Source organism: Vulpes lagopus, chromosome 1 (assembly GCF_018345385.1).
Source record: "Vulpes lagopus strain Blue_001 chromosome 1, ASM1834538v1, whole genome shotgun sequence".
In the NCBI taxonomy this organism is placed as follows: domain Eukaryota; kingdom Metazoa; phylum Chordata; class Mammalia; order Carnivora; family Canidae; genus Vulpes; species Vulpes lagopus.
In genome coordinates, this window is record NC_054824.1 from 63216145 (window position 1) to 63232491 (window position 16347).

The following is a 16347-nucleotide window of genomic DNA, read 5'->3' on the forward strand; positions in this document are numbered from 1 at the left end:
AGTAACCAAAAAACAAAGAAACCAGATAAATTGTACTTCATGAAAACTTAATACATTTTTGCTGCAAAATGGTATCATCATGATAGTGAAAAGACAATTCACAGAATGAGTGAAAATATGTGTAAATCAAATCTGATAAGGGTCTAGTATTATAATATATTTTTAAAAACTCTTTAATCTCAACAATAAAAAGATGTGTATCCTAATAAAAAATGAGCAGAGGATTCCAAAAGACATTTCTCCAAGAAGATTGACAAATGGCCAATAAGCTCATAAAAATGTTTAATATCATTAGGCATAAAGGAAATACAAATCAACGTCACAATAAGATGCCACTTTATATCCACGAGAATGCCTATATCAAAAAGAGAAGTAGGGGCACCTGTGTGGCTCAGTCAGCTGAGCATTTGAATCTTGGTTTCAGCTCAGGTCATGATCTCAGGGTCATGAGATTGAGCCCTACACTGGGCTCCATGACCAGTATGGAGTCTGCTTGAGATTTTCTCTCTCTCCCTCTGCCTTTGCCCCTCCTCTCTGCTCATGCTCTCTCTCTCTCTCTCAAAATATATAAATAAAATCTTTAAAAAAGAGAAGCAGTAACACATGTTAGCCAGGTGAGTCTGTGGAAAACTGGAATCCTCACACACTGCTGATGGGACTATAAAATACTATAGCAACTTTGGGAAACAGTTTGACAGCTCCTTACAAAGTTAGACACAGAGTTTCTGTATAACCCAATAATTCCATTCATCGGTATATACTCAAGAGAATTGAAAATATATGTTCATACAAAAGCTTACACACAGATGTTTATACTAGTATTATTCATAACAGTCAAAAAGTGGAAACAACCCATGTGTCCATAAGCTGGTGTGAATGGATAAATGAAGTGTGATCTATACAATATAATGCTATCCAATCATAAAAAGGAATGCTACAACAACGTGGATGAACCTTGGAAAGATTATGCTAAGTGGAAGAAGCCAGACACAAAGGGCATATATAATGATTCTATTTATATGAAATGTCCAGAAAAGGTAAGTACATAGAGACAGATGGTTACTAGGGGCTGGGAGAAGAGGGATTGTGTAGGGACTGCTAATGGGCAGAGAGTTCCTCTTTGGAGTGATAAAAATGTTCTGGAATTAGATAGTGGTGATGGTTGCATAATTTTGTGATACGCTAAAAGTCACTGGGTATTATACACAACTGATAGATTATTGAACACTATAAAAAAAGAAATAAAAATTTAAAAGCCACTGAATTGTCTATCTTTTTAAAGGGTGGATTCTTTTTAATTTTTTAAAAATTTTATTTAAATTCAATTTGTGAACATGAAATATAACACACAGTGCTCATCTCATCATGTGCCCTCTTTAATGCCTATCACCTAGTCACCCTATCTTCCCACCCACTTCTCCTTCTGAAAGGATGGGTTCTATTTCAATTATAAAAGTTGCCAAAAGGGAAAAAATGGAAAAAAATAGAAAGAGAGAAAGAGAGAGAGAGAGAGAAAGAAAAGAAAAGAAAAGAAAAGAAAAGAAAAAAGAAAAGAGAAAAAGGAAAGAGCAACACAGTTGACTAGTTAGTACTATTTGTGGGAAAGAAGGGTGCAGTAAATATATGCTATTGCTTGTAGGTGCACAAATAATTTTGCCAGGATACACAAAGAAGTGGTAACACAGATCAGCTCTGGGGAGGGGGGACTAGTGGCTGGAGGGCAGGAATGGGAAAGATTTTCACTGTTAGACACTTTGTTCCTTCTGAAAACTGCCACATTACTGTATAATCTGTATTTAAATATAAAAATTAAATTGATAATAATAGCTAATACTCATTGAGTGCTTACTTTGTGTCAAATAATGTTCTAAGTGTTTTATGTTTATCATCACAATGATGTTCTTTATTCTGTTTTTATCTTTATTTACAGAAAGGGAAACTGAAGCATAAAGAAGATAAATTTATGCTAACACAGCAAATAAATAGCAGACTTAGAATTTGAACCCAGGCTGTCTGGCTCTAGAGTCCCTGGTGCCTCTCAGAAATTTAAAGAAATGGAGGAGGAAAAGAGGTGAGAAGGACTAAGGAAGAAGGAGGTAAGAGACAGAGGAATGGAAGGGGGAGTAGAGAGGGAGTAGAGGGAGAGGAAGGAGGGTAATAAGAGGTAGAAAAAAAGGGGGAGTGGGGGAGAGGGGGAACAGGGAAAGTACAGACCAGACAGCAGGATTTAAGTGGCCAGTACAGGGCTCCTTTTCCCAAACACCTCCCTGCTTGTCCTTAAAGTTCTGATCATAGTCATTTGAACAGAATATTGAAGACTGGGTACAGGATAGCTTACCATAGGCTAGGTCCCACGAAAGTCTCTATAGCCTAGTGCAGAACTCTGGAATCAAATTTGAGTTCAAATCCCAGCTCCATCATTTTGTGACTGTGTGTTTCCTGGGGTAAGACTTTCCTAAGCTTCAGGTTCTTCATCTGTAATATGAAGATAAAATTAAGTACTTGCAGGCAGCCCAGGTGGCTTAGTGGTTTAGCGCCACCTTCGGCTCAGTGGTTTAGCACCACCATCGGCCCAGGGCGTGATCCTGGAGACCAGGGATGGAGTCCCACGTCAGGCTCCCTGCTTCTCCCTCTCTCTCTCTCTCTCTCTCTCTCTCTCTCTCTCTCTCTCTCTCTCTCTCTCTCTGTCTCTCATGAATAAATGAAATAAAATCTTTTTTAGAAAGTACTTGCTTCACAGAGTAGATAAAAGGATTTAAAGAATGTATTTCAAGCACTAGATGATTGAGTTATAAAGTGTAAAAAAATCAGTAGGAAGATCAGGCTCAGTCTAAGAAAGGCCATCAAACCGATAAAGGTTAAAGGCAGCAGCTCTAGAAAGGGAGAATAAAGAAAGAAGAGAGCTAGAGTCATGTACACGTTGGCAATTTGAGTTTCACGTAGGAATCCCCAAAAGAGACGTGGATTCCCACAGCCCTCTGAACCTCTTAGAAGATTCCTCAACTTCTTAGGAGCCTATCACCCCATCTGTGCCAAGAGGGTGACATCAAAGCATTTGTTTTGCCAGCTTTCCATAAGTAACCACACCCTCTGTATTAGGGCTGTGTTTTCCATTTGCTAATGGAGCTTGCCTTATAGAAGAAGCAATCTGTCCATCTCAAAGCCTCCCAGGCCTCCATTCTACGCTGCTTCTGATTTCTTCCTCACTTGTTCCAATGACTGTTAAGAGTTAAGAAAGGTCTAAGTTTCATGCTTCAGAAACATAGGCTTTTATTTTGACAAAGCTATAGATAGTGGTTACTGTAAAAGGGTAATATGTTGGATATGTCCACTATACAGTATCTTCAAAAGGAGAACTTGGGTCATTTCTTTGTGTTATATAAAACAAGAAAACCATGGTCCCTTCAGATGGCTTTTTTTTTTAACATGTACATTCTTGAATTTCTTCCTCATTCTTATTCTCCTTGACATCAGCCATTCTGTCAAATCCTGAAAGAGGAACATAAAAAATATCCCAAATCCCAAAGAATGTCCTCAGCAATTACAAATCTAACTCATGGCCTAGAAAAGGAGATTTGCTGGGCCCCAAGGCAAGAACTATAAACTTTCCTCTTTTTCTTGCCCACATCTTACCATTTACCTTCATAGACATTACACTGTGGATTCTTAAGCCTTCTTTCTCCCTTAGTGACCATCCAGCTCCTCCATAGAAACAATTTAGTTACTTAAGCTGGGATCAAGGAGGAATTTTCTCTGCTTATGGGTTACAGATGCTGGAACAAAGGGCTGAGAAAAGGGCCCTGTCTGTCTGGGGTGGGCCTGGTACCAGTGAGAGGATGATAATTACCTGTGGACAAGGACTAACTCCTCATAGCTTTGCATCCCTTCTTTCTTTGGAGCAGCCTTTAGCTGCCTGTAAGGGTCCAGACCTGTCTGTGACATCTCTCAGACTAGGGTTCAAGGAATGAATGCTTACTCTGTATTCCTAAATGTCCTCCAAAGGAGTGGTTTTCCTCCAGGTATTCTCCCTCTATCCAAATCCTGGCCAAGCAGGTGTCAAAAGGTCTGATGATGTTAGTCGAGGATATGGATTCTCTCTTTCCATATCTCATTACAGAGGCTTTAAGCTCAGAGACCCACTGGTGATAGACTGGGCAGGTCACACACCGAGAGAAGAATTCCTTACAGTACTGAAACGAGAAGAAACTCCATGAGGTCAAGGATGGATTTGTCCTTCCTCCGCTCTGCTCCACCAGGACCTAGGACAGTGCCCACCCACTCAGTTATGTGCCCAGGGTTTGGGGGTCAGAGAGGAGGCACTCATGGCAGAGCAGTCCCAGAGAGTTGGTTTTGAGCTAGGGTTGAACCAGAATGTCTTAGATGCAGAAAGCAGGGCTGTAGGAAGATGTGTCAAACTGAGTCAGAGTGGGTCCACTGAGAAGTACTAAATGTTAACATTTTAGTGGTAGTGGGTAGTAGCTGTGCAAAGGCAGAAAGTCAGGGAATCCAGTCCTGGCCTACATGCAAGATTATCTGGGAGGGTACATGAGGTACATGGAAAGATTTTCTAGGTGGAAGAAAAAGGTGTTTGACAAGGAAAGAGAGACAGAAGCAGCAAGGAGAAGAATAAGGGAGAGATGCAGGTAACAAAAAGGGTACCATAGGACCAAACTAGAACTTAGGTGACAGGTGAAGGACAGTAGAGAAACAGGTACCTTGAGGGTTTGGCTGCAAGTCTCTGGCAGAGTGTGCATGAAGACACTGTCTGGCATTTTTTGTAACATTAGCACATGGCACTCCAGGAATCGGACAAAGCCATGTGAACCAAATAGTGAGGCATTGGTTCTTTTCACCAACTGGCGAGCCTTGGAGAAGTGGTGCTCAAAGAGATTCCACTGGGAGTCCTGGGCAAACCTAGAGGGAAGAATCACAGCTCTCAGCTCCATCCGCTGAGCCATCACTTCTTTAAGGCTGTAAGATCTCCTGGACAGTCAGAACTGTGATGCGGGCCAGTGGCCAAGGCTACTAACTCACATGAAGGGGACTTAAATGGAGACATCCAGCACTTAAATGTAACCTTAAACTTAACCCTAAAGCTATAGACCCAAACCTGCCCAGGGACAAGAAGAACCCTTTTAATAAGATGGGAGGGGGTAGGAGGTAAAGGTCTTTAGGAATAGGGACTGATGCAGAATACCACCCTGCCTGGAGGGGTAAAAGGCAGTAGCTTAAATGACCCCATGATGTCCTTAAGTTTCTACCCTTTCCCACTGAGTGAGACTCTGGTACCCCACATTACCACATGGCCAGAGATGAGTGGACCCCCAGCATGACATTACTCTGAGAGTTTAGAATGCAGCTGTGCTCACAGTGTTGAATGAAATGCAGACACTCGCCAAAGGGCCGACACAGCAATCCTGTGGACAGACAAGGTAACCAGGCTGAGGTCAGTTGTCAGCATAGGAACTGGTATAGAAGGTGTGTGGTATAGGGGAGCAGACAACACCTGAAACACAGACACCCTGAATCACAATGTGGTTCCTGGATTTTAAGGAACCAGGGACTAGGAGCAGGGGCCATGCCCAGGGAGGGGCTCATGACTACCTGTGTTCCAAACACAGGGCGTTGAGGTCTGAATCCTTCGGGAATATAGCAGAGCCCTGCACAAGATTTACCTTCTCCGTAGAGCAGCAGATCTAAGCAAGCAGAATAGAAGCAGGCCAGGCCAAGGACATCATGACCGTGGGAAATGAGCACCCACTGACGCTCCAGCACATGGACACACAGATCAAATCTGCCAAGAGACAGAGCCACTGGGACCCACCAGGGAGTGAGGAGGATGGTAGAGGAGAGGAGGGGAGGGGATCTTACATCTCCAAAGTAGTCTAACATCCCCCAGATCTCCTCACCTTAGTTCTATTTAATACAGAAAGTATGTGTGCCTGAGATCAGACCTGATTCTCAGCAAAGGAAGTGGGCAAATGCCTCTGAGTCAGTTTCTAGGTTCTTTCTTGAGCTGTTGCAATCCCTACCTCTTTGTGAAGAAATGAAGGAGGAAGAGAAGGGGGTCAAAGTGGGGGTGGGAAGGAGGATGAATATGCATTTCCACTCCCAAGCCCCACACTTAAGACGAGGCTTCCTGGAGTGACTAGAGAAGAGACAGCATTGGCTGTAAGAAATGGAACAGTGTCTCCCCCTCCATTTCAAACTTCTTTTGAAGATCATACCCTCCCCTCTTAGGCAACAAATACAAATAGCAGTAAATGCTCTTAATACTTCTTCTTCAGAAATGCAGATCTGAAGAGAACTGAGAGAACCAGATTCTCCAGAGCTGGTTTCTTGAGGTGTCTGCATATCTCATGAGCTTGAAAACCTAAAGAGGTGAAAGAGCACTGTGTGAGGCCTAGTGGTGAACTTGGCCTCTCTAAGAGCCTTAGGCCCACCAGCGCCAAGCCCCATTACCCAGCTTGATGGAGAAGTCCAGATGGCCGAGGCAGAGCTTGGTGTAGGCCAAGGCCTGCATGAGCTGGGCTGTGGCCAGCAATCCCTCCCTGGAGAACCAGCATAGGCTGCTTTTCTGAATGGCCATCTGCTCACAGTGCAGCCACTTGTCCCTGTCACCCGTATTCTGGGAGAACTGGGATAGGGCCACATAGGTACAGACAACCTGTAGGACAACAAACATGGGGCAAAATGTTCCTACTGTACATTCCCGCTACACTTCCATCATGTCCCTTTCCTGCATGAAGAGCCCACAATGGGGCCTTGCTGCCCACGTAATCGGGGCCTGCTGGAGTCCCTATCACTCTCCCCAACTCCCGCTGTGAAAACACACTCCTTCTCGCCCCCACACTTCTGATCTGATCATTCCCACTGCCTGATCTTTAAACAAATGCTTTCTTTACCTGCCCCCCTTTTTCTCCAGTCTTAGACCTTCCCTTCAAAACACTGGCCAAACTGCACTTCTGTTTTCTCTAACGAAGGCCTCTGATTCTCGTTCCTTAGAACTCTTCAGAACTGCTGCCTACATATCGGTTATAAGTATGTGCACATTTGACAATGACTCTCTTCTTCAAACACTGTATTCACTATGTTTTGAGGACATCATATTCTCTTGGCAACTGCTCAGTTTCTTTTGCCAATTTCTCTTTATGACCCTGACCTCTTAATCTTGGAGCTGTTAACTCAGTTTGGACCTTCGCTCATTCCCTTGGGAGAGCTCACTTAGTTTCATGGCTTTAAATACTTTTTACACACAGATAACCCTTACAATTCTATTTCCAGTTCCCTGACCTCTCTCATGGGCCCCACATTTGCATATTCAACTGCTTACTTAACTTCTCCATCTAGATGTCTAATAAGCATCTCAAACATGTCTAAAACCTGGCTCCAATCTCCCCCTAAATGTTTCTTGTTCAGACTGCCCCATCCTAACTAAGAGCATCTCTATCTCTCCAGAAGTCCAGGTTGCAAATCGTGGGATTATCCTTGACTCTTCTTTCTTTCCCATCCCAGAACTCATCAACTTAGTGAATCTTACTGGTTCTCTCCTAACAGAAGACCACTCCTCCTGCTTTCTCTGCCACCACAACAATCCAAGCCAACTATCTCTTGCCTATATTGCTGCGATAGCCTAATTTACCTCCCTGCTTCCTCTCTTCCCTCCTTCAACTGATTCTCAATACAGCAGAAAGAATAATCCTATTAAAATAAAAGTAGACTCTGTCACTCCTCTTTTCAGAACCTACCACTTGCTTCCCATCTTCTGTAAAGTACAAACTCCTATAGTGGCCTACAGGCCTGCACCATCTGCCATCCACCTTCCCCTGGCTCTCTCTGGTCACCTGCTGGTTCTATCTTCTCCCTTCTAGTCACATTGGCTTCCTCGCTGTTCCTCAAACATGGGCAGCATACCTTGTGCATCACACTGCCTTCTGCCTGTCTGCTCTTCTCCCTGATAGCCACGTGGCTTACTTCCTCACCTCCTTCAGATATTTGCCCAAATGTCACTAGCTCGTTGAGGATTTTCCTACCACCTTGTTTAAAACTGTACCCCATCCCCAGCTCCCAGAACCCCACGGGCCCCTGACTCCACTTAATATTTCTCCACTGCATTTATTATCACTTAACATTCCATGTATTTCACTGATCTCTTCTTGTCTGTTTCCCTGGAACCAGGATCAGTGCCCGGTACATAATGGGTGTTCATCAAATATTTATTGAACAGATGGATAAAAAAGAGAGATAGATAGATGGACACTAAAATTAGGAAGACATTTCCCTTCCTTCTTTTTTCCCAAGTCAGCAATTTGAATCCTTTTTTAGGTCATGGACTTCTTTAAGAATCCGATGAAAGCTATGACCAGTTCCCTACCTCCCTCGACTCCCCAAGTGTTCTTGAATATACAACCAAAGCTGACATTCAGTTCAGGGAACTCATAGACAGCCACACCTGGAAACCCATCTAAAAGCTGCAATATGAGAAATGCTGCTCAAACATATGATCAGTATGTCTCATTAAGTCTGGGTTATTGTAGAGCCAAGCTAAACTCAGGAATCTCTCTCCCTAGCATCTCAGGTTTCTGAGTGAGGTCCAGAGGTGAAGCAAGGATTTGCCTACCTGGGCTTCATTTGCAAACTCCTCAGCAGAATTCTTCTGCATAAGAGTGGCGAGGCAGGCAAACCTGTGGCTGCTGGCTGTGGTCTCCAGGTTATAGAGCTGCCAGAGCAGGGAGAGGCAGTGTACCTGCTGCTGCAGGACTGCCAGCTTCTTCTTGCTGCTGTGAAGTACAGAGTGCTTAGTACGCCCTTAGACTGCACCAGTGCCCAACTATCCCTCCCCACAAAAATCCAAATCTATTCATCAAGGGGCCTTCTACAGGCTTTCAAACTCAGACATGTTCCTGGGATCCCATTGCTTCTAGCCCCATAAACCTTTTTAAATCATCCTTTTTTTTTTTTTTTAAAGTAGGCCCCACATCTAGCATAGGACTTGAACTCATGTCCCTGAGATTAAGAGTCCTGTGCTCTTACTAAGCCAGCCAGGTGCCTCAAATCAAATCATCCTTCTTGATTGGAAAAATTCAAAGAAGTGTTTTTAAAAGGTTCATTCTTTGAATTGCTATTTTGAATATATTTCCTATAAGTTATTATGGCTTAATAACTGGGCAGCAATTTAGTGTTTTGTATATATATCAGAAATAATATTAAATTGCTATATATATATGTATATATATGTATATACACACATACATATATGTATCTTGATTTGAAAAAGACAGGGTAATATGTATTTTTATTTGAAAAACACAGGGTAATACCAGGCTTCAAAACCAAAAGAAGTCCTCATTCTGCTATATTTTATTGGTTCAGAGAGTAAGGTAGAGGAACCGGAACTGCTATATGCTTGGAAGAGGAGGAGTCTTAGGTCAATAGAGGCAATACTCCACGCCTGGTCCCAGTTTAGTTCTCTGTGGTCCTAAAGGGACCGGATGACTTGGCCAGGCTCCTCACTTCTCACTGGGGTTGTTTGGAGGTTGGCTTAGGGAACAGGAACGCCAATATTTTTCTAGGAATGTTTGGAAAAGGACACCAAACCAGGTCCAAGGGAAATTCCTTTTCAGCAGTCGAAGGGCTTGCCTGGCCAGTTTTTTGGCCAAGGTGATCTGTCCCATGTTGAAACAGACCTGGAGATGGGAAATGAGAAACAACAATGTAAACTCTGTAAGCTCTGGACATAATACACTGGCTCTTTCATTTAGGGCTAGAACTCAGGCCACTGAGGTGTCAGAGTAAGGGCACCATAGGGCTGTGCCACACTAACCAGTACCAGTAGAACCGTGTGTGGGTAAAGGAGTGAGAAAATATGGCTGTGGATAAAACACCCTCTTTTCTCATCTACCACATTTGTCAGAAGGCTGACTTTGAATTTTGATCTTTTCCTGGGGTAGCATTATATGTATGGTATGATACTCTCTCATGATGCTGGGTACACTCCCTGTCACCCATTGGATCATACGAGTAAACGACTGATACAACAATCATTCTGTCCCCATATAACCATTCTATTTTTCACTTTCAGTATTGTACCCAATAAATTCCATGAGATACTCAACACTTTATTCTAAAACAGGCTTTGTGTTAGATAATTTTGCCCAACTGTAGGCTAATGTAAGTGTTTTCACTATGTCTAAGATTAGCCAGGCTGAACTAAGATGTTTGGTAGGTTAGGTGTATTAAATGCATTTTCAACTTGTGATAGATATATTAGATTTGGCTACATGATATTTTCAACTTATTATGGGTTTATTGAGATGTAACCTCAACACAAGTCAAGGAAGATGTGTAATCTTGATGGACAATTTGGCAATATATTTATTAAATGTAAAATCATTCTTATCTTCTACCTTAGCATTTCTACCTCTGGAAATTTCTGTTACAGAAACATTTTTACAAGGAAGAAAGAGATATATACAAGAATAATCACTGTAGCAATCCTTATAATAATCTCAAATTAGAGACAACCTAAATGCACGTGAAGAACGGGCTGATTAAGTAATCTTTGATATAAGCATACAAGGGAGTGCTTGGCAGCTGTAACTGGATGCACACCTATATACAAAAATGTTCAGTCTATACTGTCAAGAATAAAAGTCAGCTGCAGAAGAAAGAGAATGTAGAATATAATTCTATTTTTAAAAACAATAGAAAATAATAATGATATGCCTATGTGTATATTTCTGGTGGAATATGCACATTATTAACTATGCTGGGGGCAGCATGGAGCTCTTTTCACTTTCTACATATTGTGTATTGCTATGATTGCAATTTGTAAAACCTTCTCTCACATTTTCACATTTATAATTGCATGCAAAAGTCACAAAGATTTTTAAAGGGAATAATAGGGTAACCCTCAAGGAGAAACAACTCAAACTTCAGGGTCCTGCCCTGACTTTACCTCTGACCGAAGACAGCAGAAAGTGGCCTCCTCAAACTGACAGATCTTCACCTTGTGCTTTTTCAAAAATGAGAATGCTGAGGGCTGTCCCAGAAGACTGCTTGCCTTCTTCAAATAAAGGAAGGCCTCCAAACAAGACAAGGGATGGAGAGATAAGATTAAGATTCAGATGACCCTAGTAGTGCGATGAGGACGAAGCCTGGAATAAGGTTATGATGAAGTCAAAACTTGGATTGGAATCAGGGTGGTTTCACAGTTAGAAATGGGGAGCTGGATGGCACACCTAAGTCAGGGGCAGGGCCAGCAGCGCTTGGTGCTCTTGGACTGGACATTCCCACTTCATGTTTTCTCCTAAACACCTTCCAGCTCCTTTCTCTCTCCTCTTTGCTCCATTTTTCACCCAAGCTGACTTGACAATAAGAAATCCCCACCAACTTCTCCAAGTGAAAGGACTCAGCTCAGGGGCAGGGAGCAGAGCTTGCTCACCATGTAATTATCTGATAGGTCCAAGGAGGCAGCAGCAGCCTCCAGCAGGTAATAAAATGCACATGTGGTTTCTCCAATGACCAGGCAGTGGTGGGTGAGTGGTGAGAGCACTAACTTCAGGATATCCTCACAGTGACAGGGCTTGGTGGTCAACATGTCTTTCTCGGGGCTGTCCTGAGACAGCTTCCTGTTCACTTGATCCAGGAACTCTTCCTCTGTTCTTTATGGAAAGAAGGTAAACAGAGAGTGGTCACAAAGCAGCCACTGTTCTCGGCATATTACCAGGTCTCCAAGCCACTTGTTCCAGGAGGCCTTCCTTTATAGCTCATTAATTCTGTGGTTAGCCTTCTCCTCCATCATTCCATAAGTTTTTGAAAGTCAGGGACCTGATCTATAATGTCAAAGCCCTATTAGGGATTTTTAAAAAACCTATAGCCAATCTAAGTACCTCACAGACTAAATGGGGAAACAACTATACCTGAGGAGTAAACTAAGAGTGTGTAAAATATAAACATGAAAATGACACAAGGCAATAGTAATAATTTCTGTATGAGCATATTTGAACTTTGTCAACACATTTGAACATGATTTTATACAACACCATCTTATCCTACAATAACACTGTCTTTCAGATAGGCAAAAACTACCCTCCTTTTACTGAAGAGGCAGTTGAGGCTTGGGAAGCTTCAGTGACTTCTGAATGGCCTCACAGCTACTGAATAGAACCAAACTAGAGCTCACTTCTCTGACTACTAGTCCATGCACTCTCTATAAACACCATGAATTCAAAAGAGGTTAGATCTGAGGCAGAATGATTAAAAAATATGGAAACTGAGGAGGGTTTTGAAGATCACTGAACACTCTGATAAGTAGAAGGATACGGAGGCCACTTAGAATTTCAAAAAGGGATAATCATGTGAGCAGAGATATACAGGTGAGTGTGGGGATGATTCATGTAGAATACAGATTTTTGTTTGAAAACCTCTAAGAAATCAGGTTGGATAAGCAGGACAGGAAACTCTAGAGGGTCTGGTGAACTCAAGATAGGGACATTTAAATTTGATAGGCTAGACATTAGAAAGTCAGGAGGCACATGATTAGGAAATGTAAATTCCTTTTAATATCGTCTGGGGTCAAACATAATTGAGAAGGCAAATTTATAGCAGAGAAAAATCGGCCATGTGTATAGTGCATTCGAGAACTATTAAATGAAGCTTCTCCTAAACACTAAGAAATAATTTCCCTAAAAAAATCAAAAATTGCCTTTCCAATTCTCTGTTAACTTGAACTCTGGATTGGGTACAAGGGTCACTACTCCTGGGTGGTCAGAGGCATTCCTGGTCTGCAGGTGAGGCAGGTGGCCCTTTTAATAGTCACCCATGTCTCACTTCCTTGTTCCCCCAAGCCCACTCTCAGCATCTCCATTTACCTGCAGTGTTCACTTGTGAAGGCCTCCTGACTTCTGAATGATTTTGTCTGGAACTGAAAACTATCTGTAGAGAGAAAAAGATTATTATCTTTCATTATCCATCTTCGTATTAATTGAGAATATTTCCAATTTTTGACTACCTCTCCTCTGAAGCTTAGTTCATGACCTAATTGCCTCCCTCAATTGTTTAGGTTTAATATCAAGTTTAGGTTTAATATCAGCCTACACACAAAACAGGATGGTAGATTACAAATTCCTTAATGGGAACTACTTAGGATTCAAATAGTAACTCTTTTCAAACCTCCCAAACCAGTCCCTAATTCTATTTGCTAGAGAAATGAATAAATAACAGGTCCATCTGGTTTGATGGCTACTTCTAATAGAAGAAATCCTTGAATATATCTGTATTGAGTTCACGACCAGCTGAGAGTGAATCACAGAGCTAGACCTAGTGTGGAAAATCACAAGGACCCCTGATGCCACAGTTCACTAGAGTCACAGTGGCCAGCAGGGGTTCCAGCTTTACCTAATTGGCTTCAAACAGCCCTTATCCTTCAGATTTCTCTGTTCCTCTGCAGCTGCCTTTCCACAGATCAAAAAGTAAAAAACTGGGAATGATGTGGAGATGTTACCATTAGGGCTCAGAGGCATGAATGGTGGGATTGAAAGGGAGTACCAGAGGACAGTTGTAGGGAGAACTTGTGTTAAGGAAAAGGACCAGCTCTCTGGTTGCTAAACAATGTCAAATAAGGTAAAGTAAGACTAAGGTAACTCAAGAACCAGGAGTTTGGCAGCACTATGTCAATGCAATTTCCAGGGGAACCATCACATCATAGCATGTGTTGACTAGCACTGTCTAGATTTGTGCAGTGCCTGTTCTGCATGGCCATGTACAGGGACCTTGAATCTGGGAAGCATCCTCAGAGAGTTTGGTTGTGCTGGGAAGGTCTTGGGCCTTTCTCATATAGACTGATCAGGCTGTGTAATCTAAAGCTGACACTGACCTCTCAAAAGGAAAAAGTCATATGGGAAATAGGAATGATAGTAATTTCTTTATAATCCTAGACCAGGACATTCACTGTGACTTTTCTCTTTCTCCTTGGAAAGGACAAAAGTGCGAATGCCCAAAGAGTTCAACAACCAATGACCAATTTTTCCAAGTCACTGGTCCACCTTCACAGAGTCATCAGAATGTTATAGCTAGAACAGACATTAAGAGAATAGATTAACTTATTGATTTTAGTCTGTTACCATAAATGATTCACCATCTTTCCCTTTCCAACACCACCAACAACTATCAGAATAGAAAAAGAGAAGATTTGGTTGGGTCTTGACAGCTGTCTTCAAATATGGAAGACAGCACAGGTCTGATTTGCATTACCCTGATGATCAGTGATGACATCTTTTCACGTCTGTTGGCCATTTGGATGTCTTCTTTGGAAAAATGTCTATTCATGTCTTCTGCTCTTAAAAAAATCGGATTTTTCATTTTTTGGTTTTGAGTATTATAAGTTCTTTATATATTTTGAATACGAACCCTTTATCAGATATGTCATTTGCCAGTATCTTTTCCCCTTCTGTAGGTTGTCTTTTAGTTTTGTTAATTGTTTCCTTTGCCGCACTAAAGCTTTTTATTTTGATGTAGTCCCAACAGTTTATTTTTGCTTTTGTTTCCCTTGCCTCAGGAGACATCTATAAAGAAGTTGCTATGGTTGATGTCAAAGAGGTTATCGTCTATGCTGTCTTCTAGATTTTTATGATTTCAGGTCTCACATTTAAGCCTTTAATCCATTTTGAATTTATTTTTGTGGATGATGTAAGAAAGTGGCCTAGTTTCATACTTTTGCATGTTGCTGTCCAGCTTTCTCAATAGTGTTTGTTGAAGAGATAGTCTTTTTCCCAATAGATATTCTTTCCTGTTTTGTCCAAGACTAGTTGATCATATAAGTGTGGGTTCATTTCTGGGTTTTCTATTCCATTCCATTGATCTATGTATCTATTTTTGTGCCAGTACTATACTGTCTTGATCATTACAGCTTTGTAATATAACTTGAAGTCCAGAATTGTGATACCTCTAGCTTTGTTTTTCTTTTTCAAGGTTGCTTTGGCTATTCAGGGTCTTTTGTGGTTCCTTAAAAATTTTAGGATTTGTTCTAGGTCTGTGAAAAATGCTGTTTGGTATTTGGATAGGGATTGCATTAAAGGTGTAGATTGCTTTGGGTAGTATAGACATTTTAACAATATTTGTTGTTCCAATCCATAAGCATGAAATGTTTTTCCATTTCTTTGTGTTGTCTTCACTTATCGTCAGGGAAATGCAAATCAAAATTACAATGAAATATCACCTCACACCTGTCAGAGTAGCTAAAATCAACAACACAAGAAACAACAGGTATTGGTGAGGATATAGAGAAAGGGAAACCCTCTATTGGTGGGAATGCAAACTAGTGCAGCCACTGTGGAAAACAGTATGGTGGTTCCTCAAAAAGTAAAAAATAGAACTTACCTATGATCTGGCAATCGCACTACTAGGTATCTTCCCAAAGAGTACAAAAATACTAATACTAATTCAAAGGGATACATGCACTCTGATGTTTATAGCAGCATTATCTACAATAGCCAAAGTATAGAAGCTTTGGCTTCTATCAACTGTGTCCATCAACTGATGAATGGATAGAGAAGATGTAGCATATATATATTTGTTTGTGTACATACACACACACACACACACACACACACACACACACATAATATGTGTTACTCGGCCATAAAAAAGAATGAAATCTTGCCATTTGCCTTGACACGGATAGAGTCAGAGAGTGTAATGCTAAGTAAAATAAGTCAGTCAGAAAAAAGATACATACCATATGATTTCACTCTTATGTAGAATTTAAGAAACAAAACAAATGAGCAAACGGAAAAAAAAAGAGAGAGGCAAACCAAGAAACATACTTTTAACTCTAGAGAACAAACTAATGGTTACCAGCGGGGAGGGGTGGGGAGATGGGCTAAAAAGGTAATGGGCAATAAGGAGGGCACTTAGGATGAACACTGGGTGATGTATGGAAGTGCTGAATCACTATATTGTCCACCCAAAACTAATATTACACTGTATGTTAACTAGCTGAAATTTAAATATTTTTTTTAAAAGGTGCAACTCTGAAAAATGGGTGAAGTTATAAGAAGGCAGATTTCACCTTGATGAACGAAGCTTTCTAATAGTTGTTGACAATGAAATGGGCTGTCCAATAACTGAAAATGTTAAAACAATGTGGGTGAGCTCTCATTTAGGATGTGGTAGAAGGGCTACTGGCTTTGGGGAACACCTATCCACTAACTCAAACTTCTCCAAGCAACTAATTCCTATTTATCCCTGAGTTCTCACTTCTGGCCATTATCTCCTTCAAGGGAGAGTTTTTTCCTACTCACTTCTTGGGCTCGGCCAATGGCTCCTTCTCTAGATACCCCAATGCCT

General features: G+C 41.4%; 1 protein-coding gene across 12 annotated transcripts in view; it reads right to left on the reverse strand.

The window, feature by feature from the left end:
* Positions 1 to 3145: 3145 nt before the first annotated feature.
* The window catches only part of LOC121474318 (adenylate cyclase type 10-like), a 41471-nt gene continuing 28269 nt past the window's right edge, over positions 3146 to 16347 (reverse strand). For 7 of the 12 annotated variants that reach the window (XM_041727263.1, XM_041727265.1, XM_041727268.1 and 4 more), the window contains 12 exons: positions 12873 to 12936; positions 11444 to 11663; positions 10958 to 11083; positions 9514 to 9686; positions 8621 to 8780; positions 6463 to 6667; positions 6277 to 6373; positions 5676 to 5794; positions 5300 to 5417; positions 4716 to 4914; positions 3977 to 4190; positions 3146 to 3489 (listed from right to left, as the gene is read on the reverse strand). In XM_041727263.1, the coding sequence (XP_041583197.1) occupies positions 3422 to 3489; positions 3977 to 4190; positions 4716 to 4914; positions 5300 to 5417; positions 5676 to 5794; positions 6277 to 6373; positions 6463 to 6667; positions 8621 to 8780; positions 9514 to 9686; positions 10958 to 11083; positions 11444 to 11663; positions 12873 to 12936 (1763 nt within the window). In that variant the 3' untranslated portion in view covers positions 3146 to 3421. Of the gene's footprint in view, positions 3490 to 3976; positions 4191 to 4715; positions 4915 to 5299; positions 5795 to 6276; positions 6374 to 6462; positions 6668 to 8620; positions 8781 to 9513; positions 9687 to 10957; positions 11084 to 11443; positions 11664 to 12872; positions 12937 to 16347 lie in introns of those variants that run through there. The other 5 variants (XM_041727264.1, XM_041727266.1, XR_005983379.1 and 2 more) reach the window with 5 other exon arrangements.